The 22,930-nt window shown below is 42.5% G+C and overlaps 1 protein-coding gene and 1 long non-coding RNA gene across 2 annotated transcripts in view; one reads left to right on the top strand and one right to left on the bottom strand.

Annotated features, from left to right (window-relative positions):
• LOC109376745 (uncharacterized) overlaps positions 1-12,496 on the top strand; it is a 37,123-nt gene extending 24,627 nt beyond the window's left edge. Inside the window, exons 4-5 of the long non-coding RNA XR_002122774.1 lie at positions 11,700-11,753; positions 12,419-12,496. This is a non-coding gene — a long non-coding RNA (uncharacterized LOC109376745). The remainder of the gene's footprint in view (positions 1-11,699; positions 11,754-12,418) is intronic.
• Positions 1-22,930, bottom strand: part of LOC109376744 (piwi-like protein 3) — a 51,096-nt gene that overhangs the window by 17,106 nt on the left and 11,060 nt on the right. Inside the window, exons 2-11 of the mRNA XM_019632844.1 lie at positions 18,150-18,303; positions 15,747-15,855; positions 12,669-12,797; positions 11,832-12,046; positions 11,045-11,187; positions 9,447-9,527; positions 8,422-8,625; positions 5,840-5,951; positions 317-440; positions 1-96 (exon numbers count right to left, since the gene is read on the bottom strand). The exon at positions 1-96 is cut by the window's left edge and continues 18 nt beyond it. Of these exons, the coding sequence (XP_019488389.1) occupies positions 1-96; positions 317-440; positions 5,840-5,951; positions 8,422-8,625; positions 9,447-9,527; positions 11,045-11,187; positions 11,832-12,046; positions 12,669-12,797; positions 15,747-15,855; positions 18,150-18,281 (1,345 nt within the window). The 5' untranslated portion in view covers positions 18,282-18,303. The remainder of the gene's footprint in view (positions 97-316; positions 441-5,839; positions 5,952-8,421; positions 8,626-9,446; positions 9,528-11,044; positions 11,188-11,831; positions 12,047-12,668; positions 12,798-15,746; positions 15,856-18,149; positions 18,304-22,930) is intronic.

The following is a 22,930-nucleotide window of genomic DNA, read 5'->3' as shown; positions in this document are numbered from 1 at the left end:
CTTTCAGTTTAAGCTGCCTTTCTTCTGGATCCAACCTCGTCTGAGTAGCCAAGTCTCTCATTACCACGTAGTCTTTACGCATTGTATCTGTTAGACCTTTAAAAAAATATTTCCAAAAGATATAGCTGGCCAAGCAAGAATACATTCTTATTAGAGGAGGCTTAACTGTTGTATCTGGAAGAGGAAGAAGAACCGATGGAGAGAACACAGCTCTGGGTCACAGGGAGTATTGTGTGATGCCCATACTTCTACCTCGTCATCTCTGTGATGTTAAAGAGAAGGTGTCATCTACGGAGACAGCGTAAATCTGTAGTACCTGTCAGGTGGCAGAGCTCAGGAACCAGGAATATAGGTTCGTGGGGTGTGTCCTGCTGGCTCTTTTTCCATTTGCCCTTGCTGATCAAGAGGGGCTGGTTCAAGGCCGTGACCTGGACCTTGTACTGCTCGACAGAAACAAGAAAGAACACGGGTGTTAACTTATCAGCAAAACCTTAGTAACAGCACACAACGTGGTACAGAATGCATTTTTGGATCAACAGTGGAAGTCCTGAGGTGTGCTGGGGACGTTGTTTCCCCAAGTTTAAGGATGCATTAAAAATACTCTTAAGGGGGCGGCTGGGTGGCTCCGTTGGTTAGAGCGTGAGCTCTGAGCAACAGGGTTGCCGGTTCGATTCCCACACGGGCCAGTGAGCTGTGCCCTCCACAACTAGATTGAAGACAATGACTTGAGCTGAGCTGGCTCAGTGGGTTCGAGCGTGAGCTCTAAACAACAAGGTTGCTGGTTCGACTCCCACATGGGATGGTGGGCTGTGCTCCCCGCAACTATATTGAAAATGGTGACCGAACTTGGAACTGAGCTGCGCCCTCCACAACTAAGATTGAAGGACAACAACTTGACTTGGAGCTGATGGGTCCTGGAAAAAACACACTGTTCCCCAATAAAGTTAAAAAAAAATACTCTTAAGAGTCTCTTAATCTGGATGTGCCAGGGGGGGTCACATCTTTTTTTGTCTTATAAACACACAAGGCTGAGGAGAGCAGTACACCCACAAACATCATCTTAGTCATCAGCTCCCTTTTTTAACGTTCTCTGTGCAGATGGGCGAGAGACTCTTAGAGTATATTTCTCACCACAGCTGCTGCCTTAAACATCCCTAAAGCATAGTGAGAACTTTCCAGGGGCTTCCATAGTAATGGGGGACAACAAAACCTGGCCAACTTTTTAGACTTGCAATGCCACGTCCAGTCCCAACTATCCTCCTGTTCTGTTTCCCACAAACTTGCCTGCTTCCAGTAAAAAAAAAAAAAAAAAGTCGTTTTCAAAGACATCACACAGAAGTCTTTCCCCTGGTGCTGCAATCCTTGTACGACAAAGGGTCTTGACTCTCTAACACAAAGTGGCGATTCTTCACAGATGCCCCTATGCTGCTTGTGAGCAGGGTCCTCGGCAATAAGAACTGAGCCATTTGAACTCTGTCTTTTAAGCATCCGGGAACTTCAAAAGGAGTTCCTACCTCAGACAAGAAGCCTTGAAACCCAGCGTTTGTGGCTCTTTTCTTCTTGAGCTCGGCTCCTACTTTTCAATTCTCATGCTATCGTTGCAGGTTATGCATTTTCTTTTCTTGAAGTGGCCTGTAGTTATTTGAAAGGCAGCTGGTATGCACCTCGAATCCCCTGTCCTTCAGGTGGGAGCTTGTGTGGGTATAGACATGTGTGTAGAATCATGGGATCAGTTTGTTTGTTTTTTTAAAGAAATTTTATTAGGGAACATCATCAGCTCCAAGTCAAGTAATTGTCTTCAATCTAGTTGTGGAGGGCACAGCTCCTTGGCCCATGTGGGAATCAAACCAGCAACCTTGGTGTTATGAGCCTATGCTCTAACCACCTGAAGTAACCAGCTTCCTCCATGGCATCATTTTAAGCCTCCCATTTCTTACAGCTTTCATGAAAGGTCCTAGAAGGATCTCTTGCAGCATCTACTTCTGCATCTAAAAAAAAAAAAATCAGTCCTGTTGTTTCTAGCTGCATTATTATTAAACCTCTTCTGAAAGCCAGGATTGGACTTCCCTTATAATGGCTCACCTATGAATTCAGTGATTTTTCTAGACCTCACTATAATACTAAAACTAAATTGTCATCTCTTATAAGACTGTGTTCCCACCAGGACATTCCAATGACGACCCTCGTCACTTCAAATATTTCAGCCTATTTGTCCTAACTCAAGTAAATCTGCTAAAACCGTTTTCTTATCATTTATTTACATCTGAGACTCCTACCTATGAGCACATGCTGAGAAGATAATTTGCCTTAACGTGTCAAATTCCCACTCTCTCAAAGTACTCCCAAACCCATTGCTCTGTCATGCCAACGTCCATGAATTACCTACTCAACCTATATATTTGAACTCCTATGTGTCAGTCACGGTAAAAGATGTAAGAGATGTTACAAAAAGTAAAACCAATCACCCAAATATATAATTACAAATTGGGATAGATGTTATGGAATGCCATGCATAACAGAACAGGGTGACCTCACAGAGGCCTTGGGGGTTGGTGTGTGTGTGTGGTGGGGGTCGGGGGGGGGGACAATGTTGTTAGGATATCCAGAAAGGCTTAATCAATGACCCTTAGGATGAAATTTGGAGAATTAGCATGCAAATGTAAGCCTCGTAGAGGAATCAGCACGTGTAGATTTAGGAGGGGGGAGGGCCTTACCTCCCTCACATCCTCATCTCCCTTCCTTCGTCCAGCTTGCATTCCATAGCCTGTCAATCAATCACTTCCTCATAAATACCCTTAATTCCTTCCCTACTCTATGCCTCCATCACGCCAGGTGGCAAGTCTCTAACCCTGGTAAAACCCAATGATGTGTTCTATGCATGTAACCAGCAACCAAGCCCTGCTGATGGGCTCTACAGTTTGGGGTACAGACTAACTGTAGGACCAAGACAATCTAAAAGGGGCACTCTATTTATATTCCCTAATGTTGCTCCCCACCCATTCAAAAACCAACATCTCATCCTTTCTCGTCTCAAATCTCCTGTACGCCCCCCTTCTCTCCTCCCACCAACTCTAAGCCAATGATCTTGCTTCATGTCTCACTGAGAAATATATGCGGACTTGGGCAGGAATCCACTAACATTCTGCCCACCTCTGACCTTCTTCCCTTAGACATACCCTCTGCTTCTCCTCTTATTTATCATGGAGGGTGTGACCCGCTTCAGAAAAAGCCAGTCCCTCTACTTGCGCTGTGGATTCTAACCTCTTCTCAACTTTAGAGAATTTGTTATTATTATCCTGTATTTCCCTTACATTCTGTAGTATCAATTTCTCCCTCTCTATTGGATGACTTAACATACTATTCTCTAATTTTAAAAAATCCTCTTCCATCTGTTATACCATTTCTCTTCTTTTGTAGCAAGTATTGCTACATTTTTTTCTTTAGTACCTTCCCCCTGGACTTCAATTCCCACCATTATACAATTTGCTCTTGGTGATCAACTCCTTGCTGTGAAACCCAGTACACTCTTTCCCATGTATATTTCCCACCCACCTCCAACTTTGTTGAGGTATAATCAGTGTACAAAAACCCGCACATAATTACTGTACACATTTGGTGAGCTTGGACATATGTATACACTCTTATTTAACCTCTTTTTAACATTCCACAACGATGCATATCCTTCCTCTCTTTCTTGAAATATTCTGTTGTCTTGATCAGCTACATACAGAGGGTGCCAACAAAATGTATACACATTTTAAGAAAGGAAACCCATATTAAAATTGTAATATTCAATATATACCAGTAACGAAAGATGAATACAAGTCACGTTTGACCTCTGCAATTACAAGAGTTGCTCACCGTGGTTACCATCAGCGTCCAGACACTTCTGATTACAGCGAACTACTGCTTGACCAAAGTGTCCACTTGTATATATATTTTTTGGCACCTCCAGTATTCTTCCAGGGTGGCTGCACAGCAAAATACAGCGACTAGAGAACACCTATGGACTCCCCAAAACTCAACCTCCACACTTTCCATCCCCTCGGAACTCCAGCATGCTTTCCCTTTGGCAGAGGAAAATGCCGTGAACTCACCATCTCACCTTGCTGTACAAAAGAGGAGAGCATTCCTCCTAGTCTTCTCTTAGCTAGGCTCAGGCTACGTGACTGACGTTTGACCAACAGAAAGAGTGGAAGTGGCGCATCGGCCCGTTGCTTCTAGCCTAACCTGCCTAAGAGCCAGTGCGCATCTACTGCTTTGCCTCCAATGCAACAAGCTTGGGGTCCGCTTGTTGAGACGGGATGGTAACAGACTGAATCCTGAAGTCATCCCATGGAAGAGAGCTTCTCTGAGACTAGATTCTCCTTAGACTTTATTCAAGCCCGAAATAAGCCTTTGTTTTATGAAGTTACTGATATTTTGGTTTGCAACTCCACTGCAGCCTGTCTCATCCCCAAACAGTCCCCACACCAGCTCCCCCCATGACTATCCCACTGCAGTAAATGACGCCATCACTCACCCACTTCCTCAGATAAAGTGGACGGGTTACATTTCAGTCTCTTGTTTCCATCACTCACTCCATTCCAGCCATCAATCAATAAATCCTGCCCATTTTAACTTACTTCTCCCACCCTAATCCAGGCCACCATCATCATTCACCTAAACCAATTTAATAACCTCCTCACTGGTCTCCTTGCCTCCATTTTTACCCCTATACAGCCCATTCTCTGTATATTAGACAAAAATCTTTAACATAAAACAATACGTCACCTCCTACATCCACATACTATCATTTGAAAAAAAAAGTCTGATTCAGTTGTCCCAGTGCACAAAACTTTATGCAACGTGGCCCCTACCTCATCCTCTGATTTCACATCATACAACCTCTGCCCTGCCCCCACTGTAGTTACTTTTCTAGAGAACACACAAGCCTCATTTGGGATCTGGGTCCACCAGGCCCTTCCTGAAAACGGTGCCTTTGCACCACTTCTTCTCCCTGGTCTGCACCCAGTTTGCTCCTTCCTGACACTCACATGTCAGCATCTCAGAGAAGCTTCCCATGACCACCCAGTCTAGGTAGCCACCAGATAGTCTCCATTGTAACCCCTAGTTTTAATTATCTGCACATCCCTCATAACTATCAGAACAGTTTTATTCTTGTTTGCCATCTGTCTGCCTGCCACAAGAATGCAAGTTCCTTGAGAGCAGAGAACTCAACTGTCTTACCAATGTGTACCCAAGATATAAAATAGGCACTCACTAAATGCTTTCTGGATTGAATGAACAAGCACTGAGCATGGAGCGCAAATGAGGATAATGTCATAACAGAACAATCCCTTTGAAGGGATGTCGGAGGATGACGTACCCTTAATGGTACCAAGTAGCTATGTTTTGGGTTTTGATATAAAAATACTAGTTGGTTTTCATTTTGTTTTTTTGAATCACCCATTTATGAGTTCTTTCCATTTGCTACAAATATCTGTAGTTCCTTTCATTATCTTTCTCTCATCTGCCAAAGCTAGAAAACCAACCTCATCAACCGGTGTATTTTAGTTTATTAAGCAAAGTTTATTTTTTTGTGAACACTCAAAGATTAAGGAATCCATGAATTATGAGACTTAACACATGTTTGGCGTAATTTCAGATGGTAATTGGTCACTTTTTTTTCTTCATTTTGAACCAAGTTCTATAGGGCTGAAACTTTTAACATGAATAAAGTTTTCATATCTGAAGTCTTACCACATTTATTTCCTCAAGAGAAATACATTGAACTACATAATGCAGGCATGAAGAAATTAAAATTTAAAATATATTTAAAGAAATAAAAATTTCATACCTTCTTATAGTATTCCACAAAGGTGATATGAGTGCCATCTGATTTTTTAAATACACTTTTGGGAGTTTCCTCCCAATTAATAGCATCCACCCTGTAGGTTTTGTTGTTGAACCTGTGGAATAATTGCAATATATGGTATCACTCCTGACTTATTCATTGCATGGAACCAGGCGGGAAATAAGGAGTTTTAAATCCTACAAGTAATTGAGGATGTATCAATTTTATTAAGATTAATTCACATGGAATTCATCCGTTTAAGCGTACAGTGTTTTTTTAGTGTATTCACAGAGTTGTGTAACTGTCAACATAATTTTAGAATATTTTCATCAAAGAAGAAATGACCTCAACCCATAACCATAAGCCATCACTCACTATTTCCACCCAACTCCCCCAGGCCTTAGGCAAGCACTGCTTTGCTTTCTGTCCCTATACATTTGCCTACTCATCACATTCACATAAGTTGAATCATACAATACATGATCTTTCCTGCATGGCTTCTCTCACTTACCATAATGTTTTTGAAGTTTATCCATGCTGCAGCAACACAGTGGTACTTAATTCCTTTTTATTGCCAAATAATATTCCATTGTATAAGTATACTACATTTTTGTTTATCCATTTATCCGTTGATAAACATTTGGGTTGCTTACATTTTGAGCTATCATAAGTAATGATGTTATGTACATTCATATAACAATTTTGATGACCATGTTTTCATTTCTCTTGGGTATATAACTAGGAGTGGAATTGCTGGTTGATGACATTATATCTAGCATATTTAGGAAATGCCAGGCTGTTTTCCAAAGAGGCCATGTTTACTTTCACACCAACACTATAAGAGGGTTGGTTCCAATTTTTCCACATCCTTACAAGCACTTGCTATATCTGCCTTTTTTATCTTAGCCAACCTACTGAGTATGAAGTAGTATTTCATTATGGTTTTGATTTGTATTTCCCTGATGGCTAATGATGTTAAGCATCTCTTCCTGTGATTGTTGGCTATTTGTATATTTGTTTTGGAGAAATGTCTATTTAGATCCTTAACCCAACTCTAAAAAACAGGCAATCTTTTAGTTATTGAGTTGTTCGTGTTCTTTAGATATCAAGGTTCAAATTATTTATGAGATATGTGATTTGCAAATATTTTCTTCCATTCCTTCAGTTGTCTTTTCATTTTTTCGATACTGTACCTTGAAGAACAAAAGTTTTCAATTTGGTGAAGTCCAATTTATCTGTATTTTTCTTTTGCCATCAGTTCTGCTTTTGGTGTCTTATCTAATAAGGCTTTGCCTAACCCAAAGTCAAGAAAATCTCCACCCACATTTTCTTCTAAGAATTTTATACTTTTAGCTCTTATGTTTAGGTCTCTTTTGAGTAATTGTGAGTTAAATTTGAATTAATTTCATGTATTATATGAGGAAGAGGCAGGTGTTTACCCAGCTGTCCTGGCAATATTTGTTGAAAAGACTCTTCTTTCCCCAATTAAATTGTCTTGACACCTTATTGAAAATCAACTGAGGACCGGCCGAGTGGCGCGTTGGTTAAGAGCTAGCTTGGGATGCCAGAGGGCCCCAGTTCGGATCCCACATATGAGGGCCAGTGACACTGCCCTCCACAGCTAAGATGCTGAACAACAGCTTAACCTGGAGCTGGGCTGCTGTGAGTCACTGGCGACAGCGTAGGCTGCAGGCATTCCTGCAGTGAGTTGCCATGGGCTACCATGTGTAGCCAGCAGCCAGCGTGAGTGGCCCTCAAGCCGCTGTGAGCGGCCGTCCAGAAGCCAGCGACTGATCTGCCTCACCCGGGAAGAGCGCAATGATGGTGCCAACTTGGGCCAGTGAAGCAACGTCCTCCACAACTAGACTGAAGAACAAAAGGACAGCAACTTGTCTGTTCCTCTTCCCCCCACTCCCCAGTGCTGTTCCCATCCCCCAATTCCCCAATAAAAATCTTTAAAAAAAGAAAATCAACTGACTGTAAATGAAAGGGCTGACTTCTGGATTCTCAATTCTATTCCATTTATCTACATGTTTATCCTTATTCTAGTATCACAGCATCTTAGCTTCTGTGGCTTTATAGTAAGTTTTGAAATGGGGAAGTGTGAGTCCTCCAGCTTGGCTCTTCCTAAGATTGTTTTAGCTAAGTAACTTTAAATCTATTTTCTTAAATTTAAAGAAATTTCTTACTTTAAAATTTCTTGGGTAAAGAGAGATTAAAAGTAAAACTTTCTTTAAATGGGAAATTTGCTAATGGTTTATAATTAAGCACTGATTTTTAAAAAATTAGATGCAAAGAGAGAGAAAGGAAAGAAGAAATTTGGAAGAAGCCATACTCTATTATGGGCAAGCGTGGGTTCTGAGCAAATGACGAAATTAGCATTAGAAAATCGCAAGAATAGCCAAATCTACAATTGACACATATTCCTCTCCCACACTGTATAACCAGATGAGAAAAAATTGCCAAAGTTCATGCTATTTCTACTTCTGAACTTTAACATTTAGTGATTCGAAAACTATAGGAACATCTCACATGAAAAATAAGTTATCAAAGTGACAGGATAGGTTTTTAAAAAGCAGACTTACTTTGTAAAAACAATCGATCCAACTAATTCTTTAGAAACTCGCTTTCTGACATCGAGATTTTTATTTCTGGCATCCTCACAAATACGCATTATTAAATCATAAGCAGTTTCCATTCGGAGCAGTTTATGGTTCACATCAGCGCAGAGGGTCATGGCGTTCTCATACTGAAGAATGGAAGTAATATAACCAGGCCAGACTTCCAGCCTGCAAATAGAATAAGTTAGATGTGGGTGTCAAAGTCCAAGCTCTGAAGAGAAAACCAAGTGTCACAGTGCCTGAACTCAGGGTCTAAACTGATACTTAGGAGTCAGTTTCAATGCCCTATTTTTAGTAATAACTTGTCTTTTGAAAGAACTCCAAACACATTTACTAGATGTGCTAGTTATAAGTAATACATCATCTATGTTAAACCATTTTTATTATCTCCCGCAGGCTTACATTATCCTACATAGTTGTATATGTGAGAATATCAGATATATATGAAATATACATATCAAACTTATATAAATACATACCAATAAGGAATATATACACATATATACATATAGATGTAATTGCTGTGATTAAAAATATTTTCAGAGAGAAATTACCCAAGTGTTGAATGATTATTTAGGTTTCCTATGAGGTTTACGCAACAACTGAGTATCTTAAGGTTTATTCTTATCATACTAGGATTTTGGGAGTGAATCATTTCACTTTATTTTCAATTTACATTAAACTAACTTAATTGTTCATCGCCAGTGGGTGCCATTTAAAAGAGCATCACTTGGGCCGGCCAAGTGGCTCAGTTGGGTAAGAGCTCGCTCAAGAGTTTGAGCTCTGAGCAACAGCGGTTCGATGCCCGGCCCAAGCTGAGCAGCCGCTGAGCTGCCAACAGGTGGCAGGATGGCTCAGCTTAGAAAAACAAAACAAAATAAAATAAAACAGCATCACTTGTAAATCATACTACTGCAAATGAGAGTAACTTTATCAAAAGCTTCTGTAATTATATCTGCAGAATGTGAAACTTTTCACTTTATACAAACTTATGTTGATTGATCTCTTCGCTCTTCATGTCATTGTAATAGTTGCGACCAATTTGTTTGAACTTCATGATCTTCAAAATTCTAGAAATGGAAAGAATAGGTTTTCATTGAAAGTATAGTGAATATTAGCAAGCTCTTGGTAATAAAAATAAGGATACATTAGGGAAAACAAATCTGTCAGTGACTTTGGTTATTCTAACAATTAACACAGAGTGCCTGACATGACATTAAATCACACCATGGGGTGGACATTAAAGGTTCCTTCAACCTCGGTTTTTGTCTGCTTTCATAATATAAAACAAAATATTGTGGAAAGGTCATCAGGATATCCTTCATTCCCAGAAATTAATCAAAACATCTTTTGCAGACTTAACTGTGCAGACTAAATTATTAATTTTGAATATTTGTTCACCATGGTGAACGTAGACTAGAAGACAAGTGTATTTGCTCCAGAGAGAACTGTGCATGGATGTGCATAGTTGATGTTGTGTTACTCCCCCTAGACAGGTACCAGACACAGGAAGCGGAGGTGGGCAGGAAGAACAATACTGAGGACAATCCACTGACCCTGCACATGTCTAGGTGGGGTTCAAGAGTCGTTTCATCTAAAAGATCCTTCACTCTCAATACGTGGGAACTGTCAAGAACACAAAAATGCTAGAAGCAAATGGCTGCGTTCAACACCACCGACACCCACTCAAACACAGTTGAGGGCAGCCGGATAGCACAGTTGGTAAGATCGCGAGCTCTGAACAACAGGGCTGCCGGTTTGATTCCCACATGGGACAGTAAGCTGCACCAGTAAGTTGCACCCTGTACAGCTAAGATTGCGAACAATGGCTTGTTCTGGAGCTGGGCTGCCGTGAGCAGTAGGAGCCAGCAAGAGCTGCCATGAGCTACCGTGAGCAACCATAAAAGGCCACTGCCATGAGCCACCATGAGAAGCCGGCCGATGGCCAGTGACCTACTGCCTCAGCCAGGTAGAGCGCAATGATCATAATACCAACATGGGCCACTGAGCGGCGTCCTCCACAACTAGACTAAAAACAATGGCTAGGAGGTGGGGCCTGGAAGAATGTTTAAAAAAAATAATAAATAAAACACAGCTGGGGCCAGCCGAGTGGCACGATGGTTAAGAACTCGCTTGGGATGCCAGAGGGCCCCGGTTCGGATCCCACATATGAGGGCCAGTGACACTGCCCTCCACAGCTAAGATGCTGAACAACAGCTCAACCTGGAGCTGGGCTGCCGTGAGTCGCCGGCGACGGTGTAGGCTGCAGTCCCTGTGGCAGTGGGTTGCCATGGGCTACCGTATGTAGCCAGCAGCCAGCGTGAGTGGCCAGCAGCCACTGTGAGCGGCCGTCCAGAAGCCGGCGACTGATCTGCCTCGCCCGGGAAGAGCACAATGATGGTGTCAGCTTGGGCCAGTGAAGCAACGTCCTCCACAACTAGACTGAAGACCAAAACGACAGCAACTTGCCTGTTCCCCTTCCCCAATTCCCCAGTGCTGTTCCCATTCCCCCAACTCCCCAATAAAAATCTTAAAAAAAAAACAAAAAACAGCCGAATCTCAAGGCTACCAAATCTCACTGACATACTTTCTAAAGAGGATGTTGTAATAACGTAGGCGATCTGGTGAGGTGGGAGTGAGCTCGCTGATGAACTCGATGGTAACCTTCACAAGCTCCTCCTGGTCCTTGTCCTTGTCTTTGTGTTTGAGCTTGCTGACCAGTTCTGTTTTCTGAGGTAAAACAAAACAAAAAGGACCAGAGGTTCCTGTAAGGACATTAATCTCCATCGCATCACAAATCAGAATGTCACTTGGCTAGCCAACACACCCTGTGGCAAGAGCAGTGTTTCCCACAAAGACACATGCAGGTAGAAAAATGTGATTTACAAGACAAAAGCAAAGAGTTAGAATTAAATATTTAAATCTAAATTATGTTTTACTTAAACTCTTGTAAATGATGTATTTGGTTAATTAATATAGAGATTTATAGAAATAATAAACCTCCCAATGTTTTGTTTTTGTTTTTGCTGAAGTTTTGGAGAAACAAGAAAATATAAATTATTCAAAACTTCATTATCAGCATTTTTGAGACACACTGTGCCATGAAAAAAGGTATATATTTTACCCTTATAGTAAATTCAGTTTAAACACTGAAATAAGAAACATCAGAGAATATCAATAATAATCAAGAGATATCAGAGATATCAGTGATAATCAAATATGACATGTGGGTTTTGTTCCAGGTCCTTCAGGCAAGAGATCTTTAGGACATCTCCACAAACCATTCTACAGAAATGGTAAGAGTTTTGCTAAAATAAAGTGAAAATGTAAGAGAAAGAGCAATGGCGGGAAAATGTCAAAGAACATTACTTAACTGGTTTAGGGAGTCTGTGAGATAATAATAGCGAGTGCCCATCAAATATATGACACTTTCCAAGTAATGCTTCATGTTGAAAAAGTAAACTTTCACGGACACTTCCATTCTCTATGTCTGGCGTGTAGTCGACATTGTACTTATATGCGATCCACTGGGGTTGAGATACCACTCGGAAATGGTTCGCAAATAGCTTTACCATTTTACCTTGGGAGCCTGAAACATTGAGCCACATGTCAGTAATGAAACAACAAAAGGGCTGATTGGTCCCCCAAACAATTTGGACACTATGATATAATGACAGCCCAAGTGAGGTCCAATGAAGAGATTAACAACAAATAACAAGCATTTATGTATACCTGCCATCCAGAAGGCCTAACATCAATTTAGGTAAAACCTTATGCAAGCACACATTTAGAAACTTAAAATATAAGGTTAAAATATTTAACAATAAAAAGAGGTCAAAGTAAAAACAAAACCTCTGTAGCACAAGACTTCCTAAAAGGGGGTACGGGTGGGAACCACTGTATGTAATAGTTTAAATTCTTTTTTTTGTTTTTTGGTTTTTTTTTTTTTTGTTAATCTCAGCACAGCGAAGAACTGGGTCATTCTACCTTAGCGGCTATAAAAAGGAAAGAGAAAAATGGGGAGTATATCTAGGACTCTAAAATAAGTCTTTATTTCTGCAAAAGTGAATGTTATTACGAAAACCGTGCAAGGGTACTTTCACTTACAGGGATGGTATGAAGCTTTATAGACACTTAAACACAAACCTTCAACGTAGCAAATGTTTAAAATGAACAATTGCATGAAATTGGATTGTTAGTGGACAGCATACCTGCCGTTGACTCTCTAACATGTTCCAAGTTCTGCCGAGTGTTTACCACAAGGTCTCGAAAAACTCCCCCGTAACCCCTCGGCGGTTTTAGCGTTGCTGCTTGTAATCCAGCCGAGAGCTGGAGTTCCTCTGTGTATCAACAAATGTGAAAGGCATGAATTTATACAATGAAAAGGGAAATGTAAATAGTAAGGACAGTATTAAACCCCAGCTATTAAGTAAAACAGTCAAGGTGGTTTGAGGTAGAAAAGATGTCAGAAGGATGCAAAATAACGTTATTTTAATAATGAGTCACCAGAAAAGGGAATATTACCCAGAAGCCTTTCCTAACAAGTTGCCGATCCATATCAGTGGTTGCCTTAGCTCCTCCCTCTAATATTGGTCCAGTTTCATCAAGTATCTGTTCAGAGCACAAGATTCTTTAAAGCAGACACCTTGTTCCATCGCTACATCTTTACTGGCTCATCACCTGGCACCACACTGCCCTCTAGTGGGTATCAGAAAAAATGCTGACTGGTGGAACAATTCCATGAAACTGGCTTTTCATACAGAACCACTGATCTAGTCTGTTTATTAACAGCAACTGGAAAAGGCTCTCATGCTATATTTTTTTACATGCTAAGATTTATACAGATTTAAACTTTTTACAAGGTCAATAACTGAATGACAGTGCAAATTTGTATAAAACCACAAAGGACCCCGAATAACTTAAAAAAAAAATCTGAAGAACAGAGCTGGAGGTATCACACTTCCTTATTTCAAAATATATTACAAAACTATAGTAATTAAAACAGTATGATGCTGGCTTAAAGCCACTCCAATGGAGTAGAATAGAGAGCTCAGGAAAAAAAAGTGCATATAGTCAACCAGTCTTCAACAAGGGTGCCAAAGACACAAAATGGAGAATGGATGTCTCTTCAACAAATGGTGCTAGGAAAATTGAATATCCACATGCAAAAGAATGAAATTGAACCCTTCTCTTACACCATATACAAAAATCAACTCAAAATGGATTAAAAACTTAAATATAAGAACCCAAACTGTAAAACTCCTAGAAGTAAACATAGAGAAAAAGCCCCTGACATTGGTCTTAGTGATCGTTTCATTGATACAATACCCAAAGCACAGGCAACAAAAGCAAAACTAGGGAAGTGGGACTTGATCAAACTAAAAAATCTGCACAGCAAGAGAAACAGTCGGAGTGAAAAAGCAACTTACAGAATGCGAGAGAATATTTGCAAACCAAGTAGCTGATAAGGGGTTAATTTCCAAAATAGATAAGGAAATCCTACAACTCAATAGCAAAAAAAAACTAACCCAATTTTAAAAAGGGAAAGGACCTGAATAGCCGTCTCTTCAAAGAAGACATACAAATGGCCAACAGGTATAGGGAAAGATGCTCAAGGTCACTAATCATCAGGGAAGTGCAGATCAAACCACAAGGAGATAGCACTACCCATCTATAAGGATGGTTATTGTTTAAAAACAAAAACAAGGGCCAGCCGAGTGGCGCGTTGGTTTGAGAGCTGGCTTGGGACACCATAGGGCCCCGGTTCGGATCCCGCATGTGGGGGCCAGTGACACTGCCCTCTGCAGCTGGGATGCTGAACGATGGCTCAACCTGGAGCTGGGCTACCGTGTGTAGCCAGCAGCCAGCGTGAGCGGCCCTCAAGCCGCAGTGAGTGGCTGTCCAGAGGCCGGCGACGGATCTGCCTTGCCTGGGAGGAGCGCAATGATGGTGCCAGCTTGGGCCAGTGAAGCAACGTCCTCCACAACTAGACTGAAGAACAAAATGACAGCAACTTGTCTGTTCCCATCCCCCAATTCCCCAATAAAAAAATCTTTTAAAAAATAAAAACAAAAACAAAAAGACAAGTGTCAATGAAGATGTAGTGAAATGCAAACCCTTATATATTCTGGTGGGATTGCAACATGGTGCCGCCTTTATGGAAAACAGTATGGAGGTTCCTCAAAACAATAAAAAATAGAACTACCTTATGATCCAGCAATTCCACTTCTGGGTATCTGTCCCAAAGAACAGGTATTAAGATACGAAAGAGATATTAGCCCTTCCATGTTCATTGCAGCATTATTAAAAATAGCCAAACCGTGGAAATGATCTAACTGTCCATCAACAGATGAATGGGTAACGTTAATGTGGCATAGCCATTCAATGGAATGTTACCCTGCCTTTAAAAAGAGGGAAATTCTGCCATAAGCGACAACATGAATGAACCTTGAAGACATTATACTGAGTGAAATAAACCATCCACAGTAGGACAAATACTGCATAATCCCACTTATATGAGGAATCTAAAATAGTCAAACTCATAGAAGCAGAATGGAGTGGTGGTTTTCAGGACGTGAGGGATGGGGAAATGGGGAATTGCTAATCAACAGATAACAAAGTTTCAGTTATGCAGAATAAGTTCCAGGAGAACTGCTGTACAGCCTTGTGTCTAATAGTTAACAAGACTGTATCGTACACTTAAAAGTGTGTTAAGAGGGTAGATCTCATATTAACTGTTCTTACCACAATAAATAGAAATTAAATTTTTTATTTTTTTAAATGCAAGTTGGAGAATCAGATCCGAGGTTTAGCTGCATTTGGCAAGACTTGGCACATGACAACATCTGAGCCTGTCCAGTGATGATAACCGTTCACCTGTGAGGATAATACACTGCAGGCGAACACTGAGATGTCCAAGGAGCTGCTCAAACTTTAAGTGCAACCATTTACGAACCCAAGAAAATAATGTTCCTAGGATTCCTAGTTTACTTAGAGTTATCATCTACAAACGCATTGTTTAAATTTGAAAAGCAATTACATTGAATTGGCTAATGAATTGTGATCTCCATTTCTTTCTCCATAAGCCTTAAAATATAGGAGGTAAAACATGGGTAGCCAGATAATTCATTGCAAGAAGGGGAGTAGCTGCAAGCTGCACATTCTTACCATCCTGCCAAACCTCCTGGGAACACCAAGGCCATCTGTCTAGAATTTTATTGCTGTGGTGGCCCCTCCTGTGCTCAGCATCCTCTGCCCCGCGCCATATCCTTCTTCTTCCCTCTTTTTACCTGAAGGCTGAGATGGTCCCTCTGCTCCTCTTGGCCGTCTAGGCTTAGCTGCGGGGCTTTCCTCTAGCAGTTGCTGGAGTCTAGGCTGGATTTGACCAGGTTGCTGGGTCTGCAGGTTTTTGGAGATAGAAATAAAGAGTAACATTATCTCTATATTCCTTCATCATCCAGAAATTATTGTACACCTGCCATGTGCCAGGCACTATCAGGGAATAAAGCAAAGGACCTTCCCTTGAAAAGCTCACATTTAGGTGACAGAATATAAATAACAAGTAATGTATTTAGCAATCATATGGTAATTACTAGGGGAAGAAAGAAAATAGCCACGTGGGGAAAATTGGCAGTTATTGGGAAGGTGAGGTGTGAAGAGGGTTGGTTGCCTGAATTAGTGGGGGACAAAGCAGAGCCTCAATGAGTTGACCTTGACTCACTGGAAGGAGGTGAGTGAGTTAAGGTTACACAAGCCATAGGTGGAGCCAAGTTCACCAGGTAGAAATGTCCCAGGAAGGACAAGGAGGCCAGCGCAGTGGAGCAAGGCAGACACGGGGGAGAGGACCAGGAAGGGAAGTCAGAGCGGTGGTGGAGGGAGGCCATCTGAAGCGATTGGCCTCTAGTTCTGAGGAAATGGGGATCCTTACAGGGTGGTGGTCAGAGGAGCAACATAAACCGATTTCTCTGGTTCTGTGCTGAGAGCAAACAGAGGATTGAGACCAGGGCAAAAGCAAAGCCAGTTAGGAGGCCACTTGCGGTGTCCAGCAGGGGTTGCTGGTGGTTTGGACCAGAGATGGTAATAGAGGTGGAGAGACATTGCCAGATACGGGGCATTCTTTTCAAAGTCAGAGACAATAGTGTTTCCTGGTTGTTTCTGTTACAGGTCTAAGGTAAAGGGAGGAGTCGAGGATGAATCTAAAGACTTTAGCCTGGGCAACTGGAAGGATGGGACATCTTCCATTTAAGCCTGACATGTGTGGGAGGGTAAATCAGGAGTGGGAGACATCTGTGGGGTGTTGGGTAGTGCGGGAGGGGGGCTGGCCAGAGATATAAATATGGGGACCTGCCCACATACCAGATAACAGTTAAAGCCATGACGCTGAGGAGATGACCAAGGGACTGAGTACTTGTAGCAAAGAGAAGAGGCCCAAGGACTAGGCTTGGGGCATAGCAACAGGGCAGAGGGGGGAACCCAGCAAAGACAAGCCAGCAGCGGTGGTCAGCGAAGCAGGAGGAAGACCAAGGGTGTGTGGTGATCTGAACAGCACACGGCGGGCGTTTGTCAAGGAGAAAAGAGGGCTCAGCTAGTCCAAGCACAAGTGACAGGGCAAATACAAGGAGGATCCAGAACTGACCTATGGATCTGACCAAGTGGAGGAGACTAGGGAAGCCATTTCAGTGGAGTGCTGGGGGGAGGGCGGCCTGATTGGCGTGAAGAGAGAGAGGGAAGCAAGAACTGAAGTTCAGGGCTGAGACAGGATTCCTGCAATGGGAAGTAAGGAGTAAGGAAGTGACCGTGAGGGGAGCAGGATTCAGGAGGGGTCTCTTGTTGCATGGCAGAAAGCTTAGCTGGTTAATTGCAGATGGAAATGATCTAGGAGAGCAAAAACCTACTGACTTGGGAGGTCGAGGGGAGAATTGCAGGCGAGATGCCCGGAGGATAGAGAGCTGGTTAAGGGGTGTAGGTGGGGATATTTTCTTTAGGTAGAAGCAGAACTAGTACTTTAGGGTTGCAGGTGAGGGGCCGAGGCCAGGTGAGGCAGATGCAGTGGAAGAAGGCATGAGGTTCTGCCCTGATGTTCTGTTTGTCTCAGGAGTTGACACAGGAGTTGATGTTATAGGCAGAGAATTACGACAGAGGAGGAAGGTGAGGCTTGAGTGAAGAAAAGGAGAGGGGAGCAACAATTGCAGAGGAGAACGAATGGATCTGGATAGAGCTGTGTGTGTGCAAGGCCCACTGGAGGTCAGAAAAGTGAGACCCCTCACGTGGCTGTGGGTCCTGCAGCAGGAACGTCAAGTGGACATGGAGTAAGAGAAGACAGAAATGCATACAGACAGCAGGGGTGATGAGTTTAAATCGTGTTGAAAACTCAGGTTGTTCAAGTACTTGAATGAAGTTGCCTATTTTGAAGTCACTCCCTAAGAGGAGAAGATATTTAGAAGCCTTCCCGTCCACTTGGGTTTAAAAGTGTTTGCATACGTGAAACCAAAATTGGAAAGGAGGCGGTATCCAGGTAGGCAGATAATGCCCACCCATGCCAGCATCTGTAGAAGCTGACTTTTCTTAGGACGTTTATGAGTTCTCTGTCATCAGGAGAGAACTCGATACCTGAGCTCCACTGGCCCAACAACCCAGTCTCTCGCTTTTCGCAGAGGAAGCACCTTTTGCATAAAGGAAACAATGAACATTACAGTGCTCACTGCTGCAGCAGCTCCAGCTGCCACAGGGGGTCCAGGTGTAGCAGGGGGTCCAGGTGTAGCAGGTCTGGGGGGTGTCCGACCACGTGCTCTGCCCCGGGCCCGAGTCCTGGCCCTGCCACTCATTGCTGTCCTGCAGGCGATGACCCTGAAGGGGAGAGGCCCTTCAGACACGGTTACATTAGACATCCCTATGGAGTTGCCTGGTCAGTTTTTTGGTTTTTTGTTTTTAAACTAGGACTTCAAATAAAGCATCAGGATACTAACTCAGAATCACAACGACAAGACATTGCTCCTAACTTGTCCTGTAGGAAAAGACAGGGGACCTGGTAAAATAGTCACAGAAATTCAAGGAAGTTGCTAATTTAGAATCTTTTCCTCACACAGGCGCACAAGACACTGGGGGTCACAGGGCTTGCTTGTATGAGCCAGTTGTGTGCTGGGTTCTTCTCACCTATCGGGCATTCCCATAGCACAATGAGGAGCCCAAATGTCCCCTGCCCCCCCCCCCACCTCCCATTACACACACACCTGAACTACTGCAACCTGAACAGGTCCTCCACCCACCTATGTCCAGTCTTGGTCCTCCCACTCTGCACAGCTCACCTACCTTCTTCCTTCCACCTCAGGAATTAGGCTGATCTGTATGTGATGCACCCATGCTCTGTGGCCTGGAGTCCCTCTTCTCCCAGCCCTGCAGCTTTGTGGGGCTACAGGCGAAAAGCTCCCTTCCAAGAGGGTTGGTCTTCCTGGGGACACAGCCCTGTGCTTAGCAGCAGTTACCAAGTAGGATGGGGGTACAGTGGAGGTCAGACCAACTTGGCGGCCTTGCCAGGATACTAGGCACTCTCAGAAGAGCAGGTGCTGGGCCCTTACCCACCCCAATTTCAAGCTTGCAGGCCCAGCCTCTTCCGGCACCGCTCCATCCTGGCCTTGATGAGCCTGACCTTGAGCTGCACCTGGCAGGGTCTCAGCTCCTCCCAGTCTTATCGGGATGGGAGCCAGGGAGCTCTGCCCGCTCTCCTGCCCTACCTTATCTCCCCCATCAACCATCCACAGCATTAATCTGCCAGATGACCCCAAATGACATGCACTTGGAACGTCAACAACCTACGCCCTTCCCACTTCCCGCTTGAAGCAAATCCCCGCTATTGCCAATGTAACTAAATTATAGCCGCTGTGACTGCTTAAATTCAAACCGAGGTTCATCTGTAATGGTCTCTTAGGCAGGTGGCTACAAGTGGATTCACGCTGATTTGTAAGCTCTTAAGTACTTGGGGTTATTTTTTAAAAACCGATATTCCTTGTAACATTCTTTTTGTTGATAGCTTCCAGGTTTCGGTCATTCTTTGACCTCCCATTTAAATTTTATTTAAATCACCCATTCTTCCTTTTAACATTTTTATAATTGCCTTGTTTTGTATTTAAATCCTTGATGCACACACTGAATACCCATTTTAAGTAAGAGAAAGATCGTTATCTGACACTTTTGCTTGAGGAATCCTAACCTTACCCTGCTCTTTGAAATCCCACCATTATCTTATAGAAACCTGTGTGTGCGCTCGGCTGTAATTCTGAACTGGTGCACCAGTAAAGCAATGTTTTGTTTGTTGTCCCCTGAAAATATTCTAAGGACTACAAAAGCCTAAATCTGCTAAGCACTCAAAAAATGCCTGGCTATTCTTTCAAATGAATTTTAACATCACTGCGCTGATTTCCAGAATATAACAAATTTTGTTATCTGTTAATTTGGCATTGTATTGAATTTAGACATTGATTTAGCTCCTCCGCGGTGCAGAGTCTCACTAAGATTTTCCTGGAAAATCCTTGTGCTCATCAGTGATTCCAAGGAAGATGCCTTGAGAGTCCAGGTTACTGCTTAGACTTCGCTGTAGAAACCAACCCTGGGGGCCTCCTGAGTTGTCGTCTGCCGACTGCATGTTTTGGTTTGTTTAAGATACTAGCTTGTCTGGTGGAAGGTAACCCAGGAGAGTGGGTGTGGGAGAAGGGAAGAGGATCGGAGAAGAAAATTCTGGAGTGCTGGATTGCATGAGACACTCTTAGACATCACTTGTGGACTCAGTGTCTTGTGTTGAGTCCAGCCCAGTCCTCGGGTGTAGCAGATTCTTAGTAACTATGTCCTGAGCCTGCATTAGTCAGCCCTGGACTGCATCTTTCAGTGAGTACCTACCTCCTCATGGTCCTCGGGGTTCTTTCCCAGTAGGTCTTCTTTAATACCTTTCAGAAAAGTTGTACAATTCTTCTGCTTTCTGGTTTTGTGGGCCATGTGATAAGATTTATACCTGGGCACCGAATAGTTACTTCCATGTCTGTTTGTTGTTGGTCTTTCATTAACAGAATACAAGAACCACAAGCAAGGGGCTTTGCCTGTCTTTTCCCTGCTCTTTCTCCAATGGATACAATAGTACCTGGCAAAGAATAGCTGCTCAATGAATATGTCAAGAGAGAATAAATGGATGGGTGAGTGATTAATAATGAATCTGATGGGAAGTCTGACTACCTTGTAATTATTATAAACAATCCCAAATGCCGCAGAGATCTGATTATAATTAGTTCTGAAGGACATGCAGAAAAAACTGCTGGTCTTCCTGGCAAAGAAAGGAGGGTAGGCAGTGGGAGGAAAAAAAAATGGTATTTAAGCTGGAAAAATGAGGATACACAGGTAAAAAAAAGCAGTATATAACTAAATACAATTTGGATATATATATATATAGATATATAGATATAGATATATTTACAATATGATCATAAATATATTGGATACACACACACACATTTATGTATATATTTATTTATTTACACCTGCAATGAGAAAACACAATCACACACCAAACTAAACCAAGCCAACCAATGGAAAAGAATGGTGACACTGAAAGTGAAAAAATACACAGAACTGATAAATAAAATGAAGCAGTGGTTCTTTAAGAAACCAATACAATAGCCAAATCACCATGTAGCCAAATTAAGACGAAAAGGAGAAATCACAGAGAATCTCTGAAAAGAGAATGCAAAAATAATCACAGAGAAGGGAGATGGAAAGGATTGTAAGAGAATAATTAGCACATATCTGCCAATTGATGGAGCCAGTCTAGAAAGAGGCCTGCCCTGGCCACCCTACATAAAATCACATTGATCACTCTCTCCCTCCCTGATAAATTTACCCTCCCTCACACTGCCCCTGACTCTGCTTCTATGAGTTTGAGAGTAGATCTCACCTGAAATGTTCTTACAACAAACAAACAAACAAACAAAAAACCCCACAAAAGAACACAACGACATTTTGGAAATGACGGATATGTTTAGTACCGTGGTTGTAGTTATGGTATCACAGGCGTATACATATATATCCAATCTTATCAAGATGTATACATTAAAAGTGTGCAATTGTTTTTTGTAAAGGGAGGGAGAGAGAGAGGGAGGAAACGAGGGAGGGAGGGAGAGAGATAGAGATGATAAAATTAATGCAGCAAGTGTTAACAGTTGTAGAATCTCAGTGAAGGATACACTGGGATCCCTTGTGCTAGGCTTATAACTTTTCCATGTTTGGAATTGTATCAAAATAAGTTAGTTAAACAATTTTAAGTGGCTTGGGAGGGGTGGGTGAAGCTTTTGTGCATTCCTGGATAGCAATGCACAATATATTATAATATATTGAAGAAGATAACATTAACAGACCAAAAGTGAAGCTTGGGTTTGGGTTTATGTTAGTGTTGTTTTCAAAAGCACCAAGGTCACAGTAAAACTCCAAGGAGGAAGGTTGGAAAGAGGGATTTGCTCCGGTGCCATCACCTGTTCCTAAAAGTGTAAATAAAAAGCAGGTGATTCATAAATGGAGAGCTTGTTGTCACTAGCTCACAGCTGAGTGCTGGGCAAGTCCATCCTTTGACCAACTCAATGGGAGCCCTTACAACCTCCTGAACCCACCTCTGTAGTCAATAGTAAAGAGTTCTGTATTCTAAGAGGACAATGGAACCCCCAGCCCCGATTCAAATGCTATGGATGTGCCTGCAACTAAAACGCACACAGGCTGGAGTTGATGACAGAATTCTATGCAGCCACCTAAATAGAGATGCCCACTGGAATTTGGGACTAGAATACTTTCCGAATCCAGGGCTAGATGCAACCTCTTAGACATGCATGCTATTGGGACGAAGGACCTCACATTCTATGGAGGCATAAAGAAACCATTATGTCTTGGGTATAGCCAAAGGCCATTCTAAGAAAGATGGGCCTATGCAATAAAATTATAAAATGACACAGGCTAGCAGGGGGTAGAAACAGAAAGTCAAGGTATTTCATGAAATCTGACTGATTCTTAGCTGGCCACTAAAATTACAGTGACTCAGAAGTGACCCCTAGGACCCCAGACTAAAATATTTTTAAAAGAACTTAAAAGTAAAATAAAGCTAGAAGAGAACTCAGTGACAGAGAATACAGAACCTACACAATTGGTCTAAGAAATTGCTAAACAAACGACAGTGAAAACAACCGCAAACTCAACAGAGGGATGGATCAAATGCCAGTGTGGTTACCATGTATTATCTAGAATAGGGGTCAGCAAAGTGCAGCTCGCAAGCCACATGCAGCTCTTTGGGTACGTTCGGTCTCAAAAGTTTGCCAACCTCGGGCCGGCCGAGTGGCGCGATGGTTAAGAACTCGCTTGGGACGCCAGAGGGCCCCGGTTCGGATCCCACATATGAGGGCCAGTGACACTGCCTTCTACAGCTAAGATGCTGAACAACAGCTCAACCTGG

The sequence above is a fragment of the Hipposideros armiger genome, unplaced genomic scaffold (genome assembly GCF_001890085.2).
Source record: "Hipposideros armiger isolate ML-2016 unplaced genomic scaffold, ASM189008v1 scaffold_1185, whole genome shotgun sequence".
Taxonomy (NCBI): Eukaryota; Metazoa; Chordata; class Mammalia; order Chiroptera; family Hipposideridae; genus Hipposideros; species Hipposideros armiger.
This window is presented reverse-complemented; position numbering and strand designations above follow the sequence as displayed.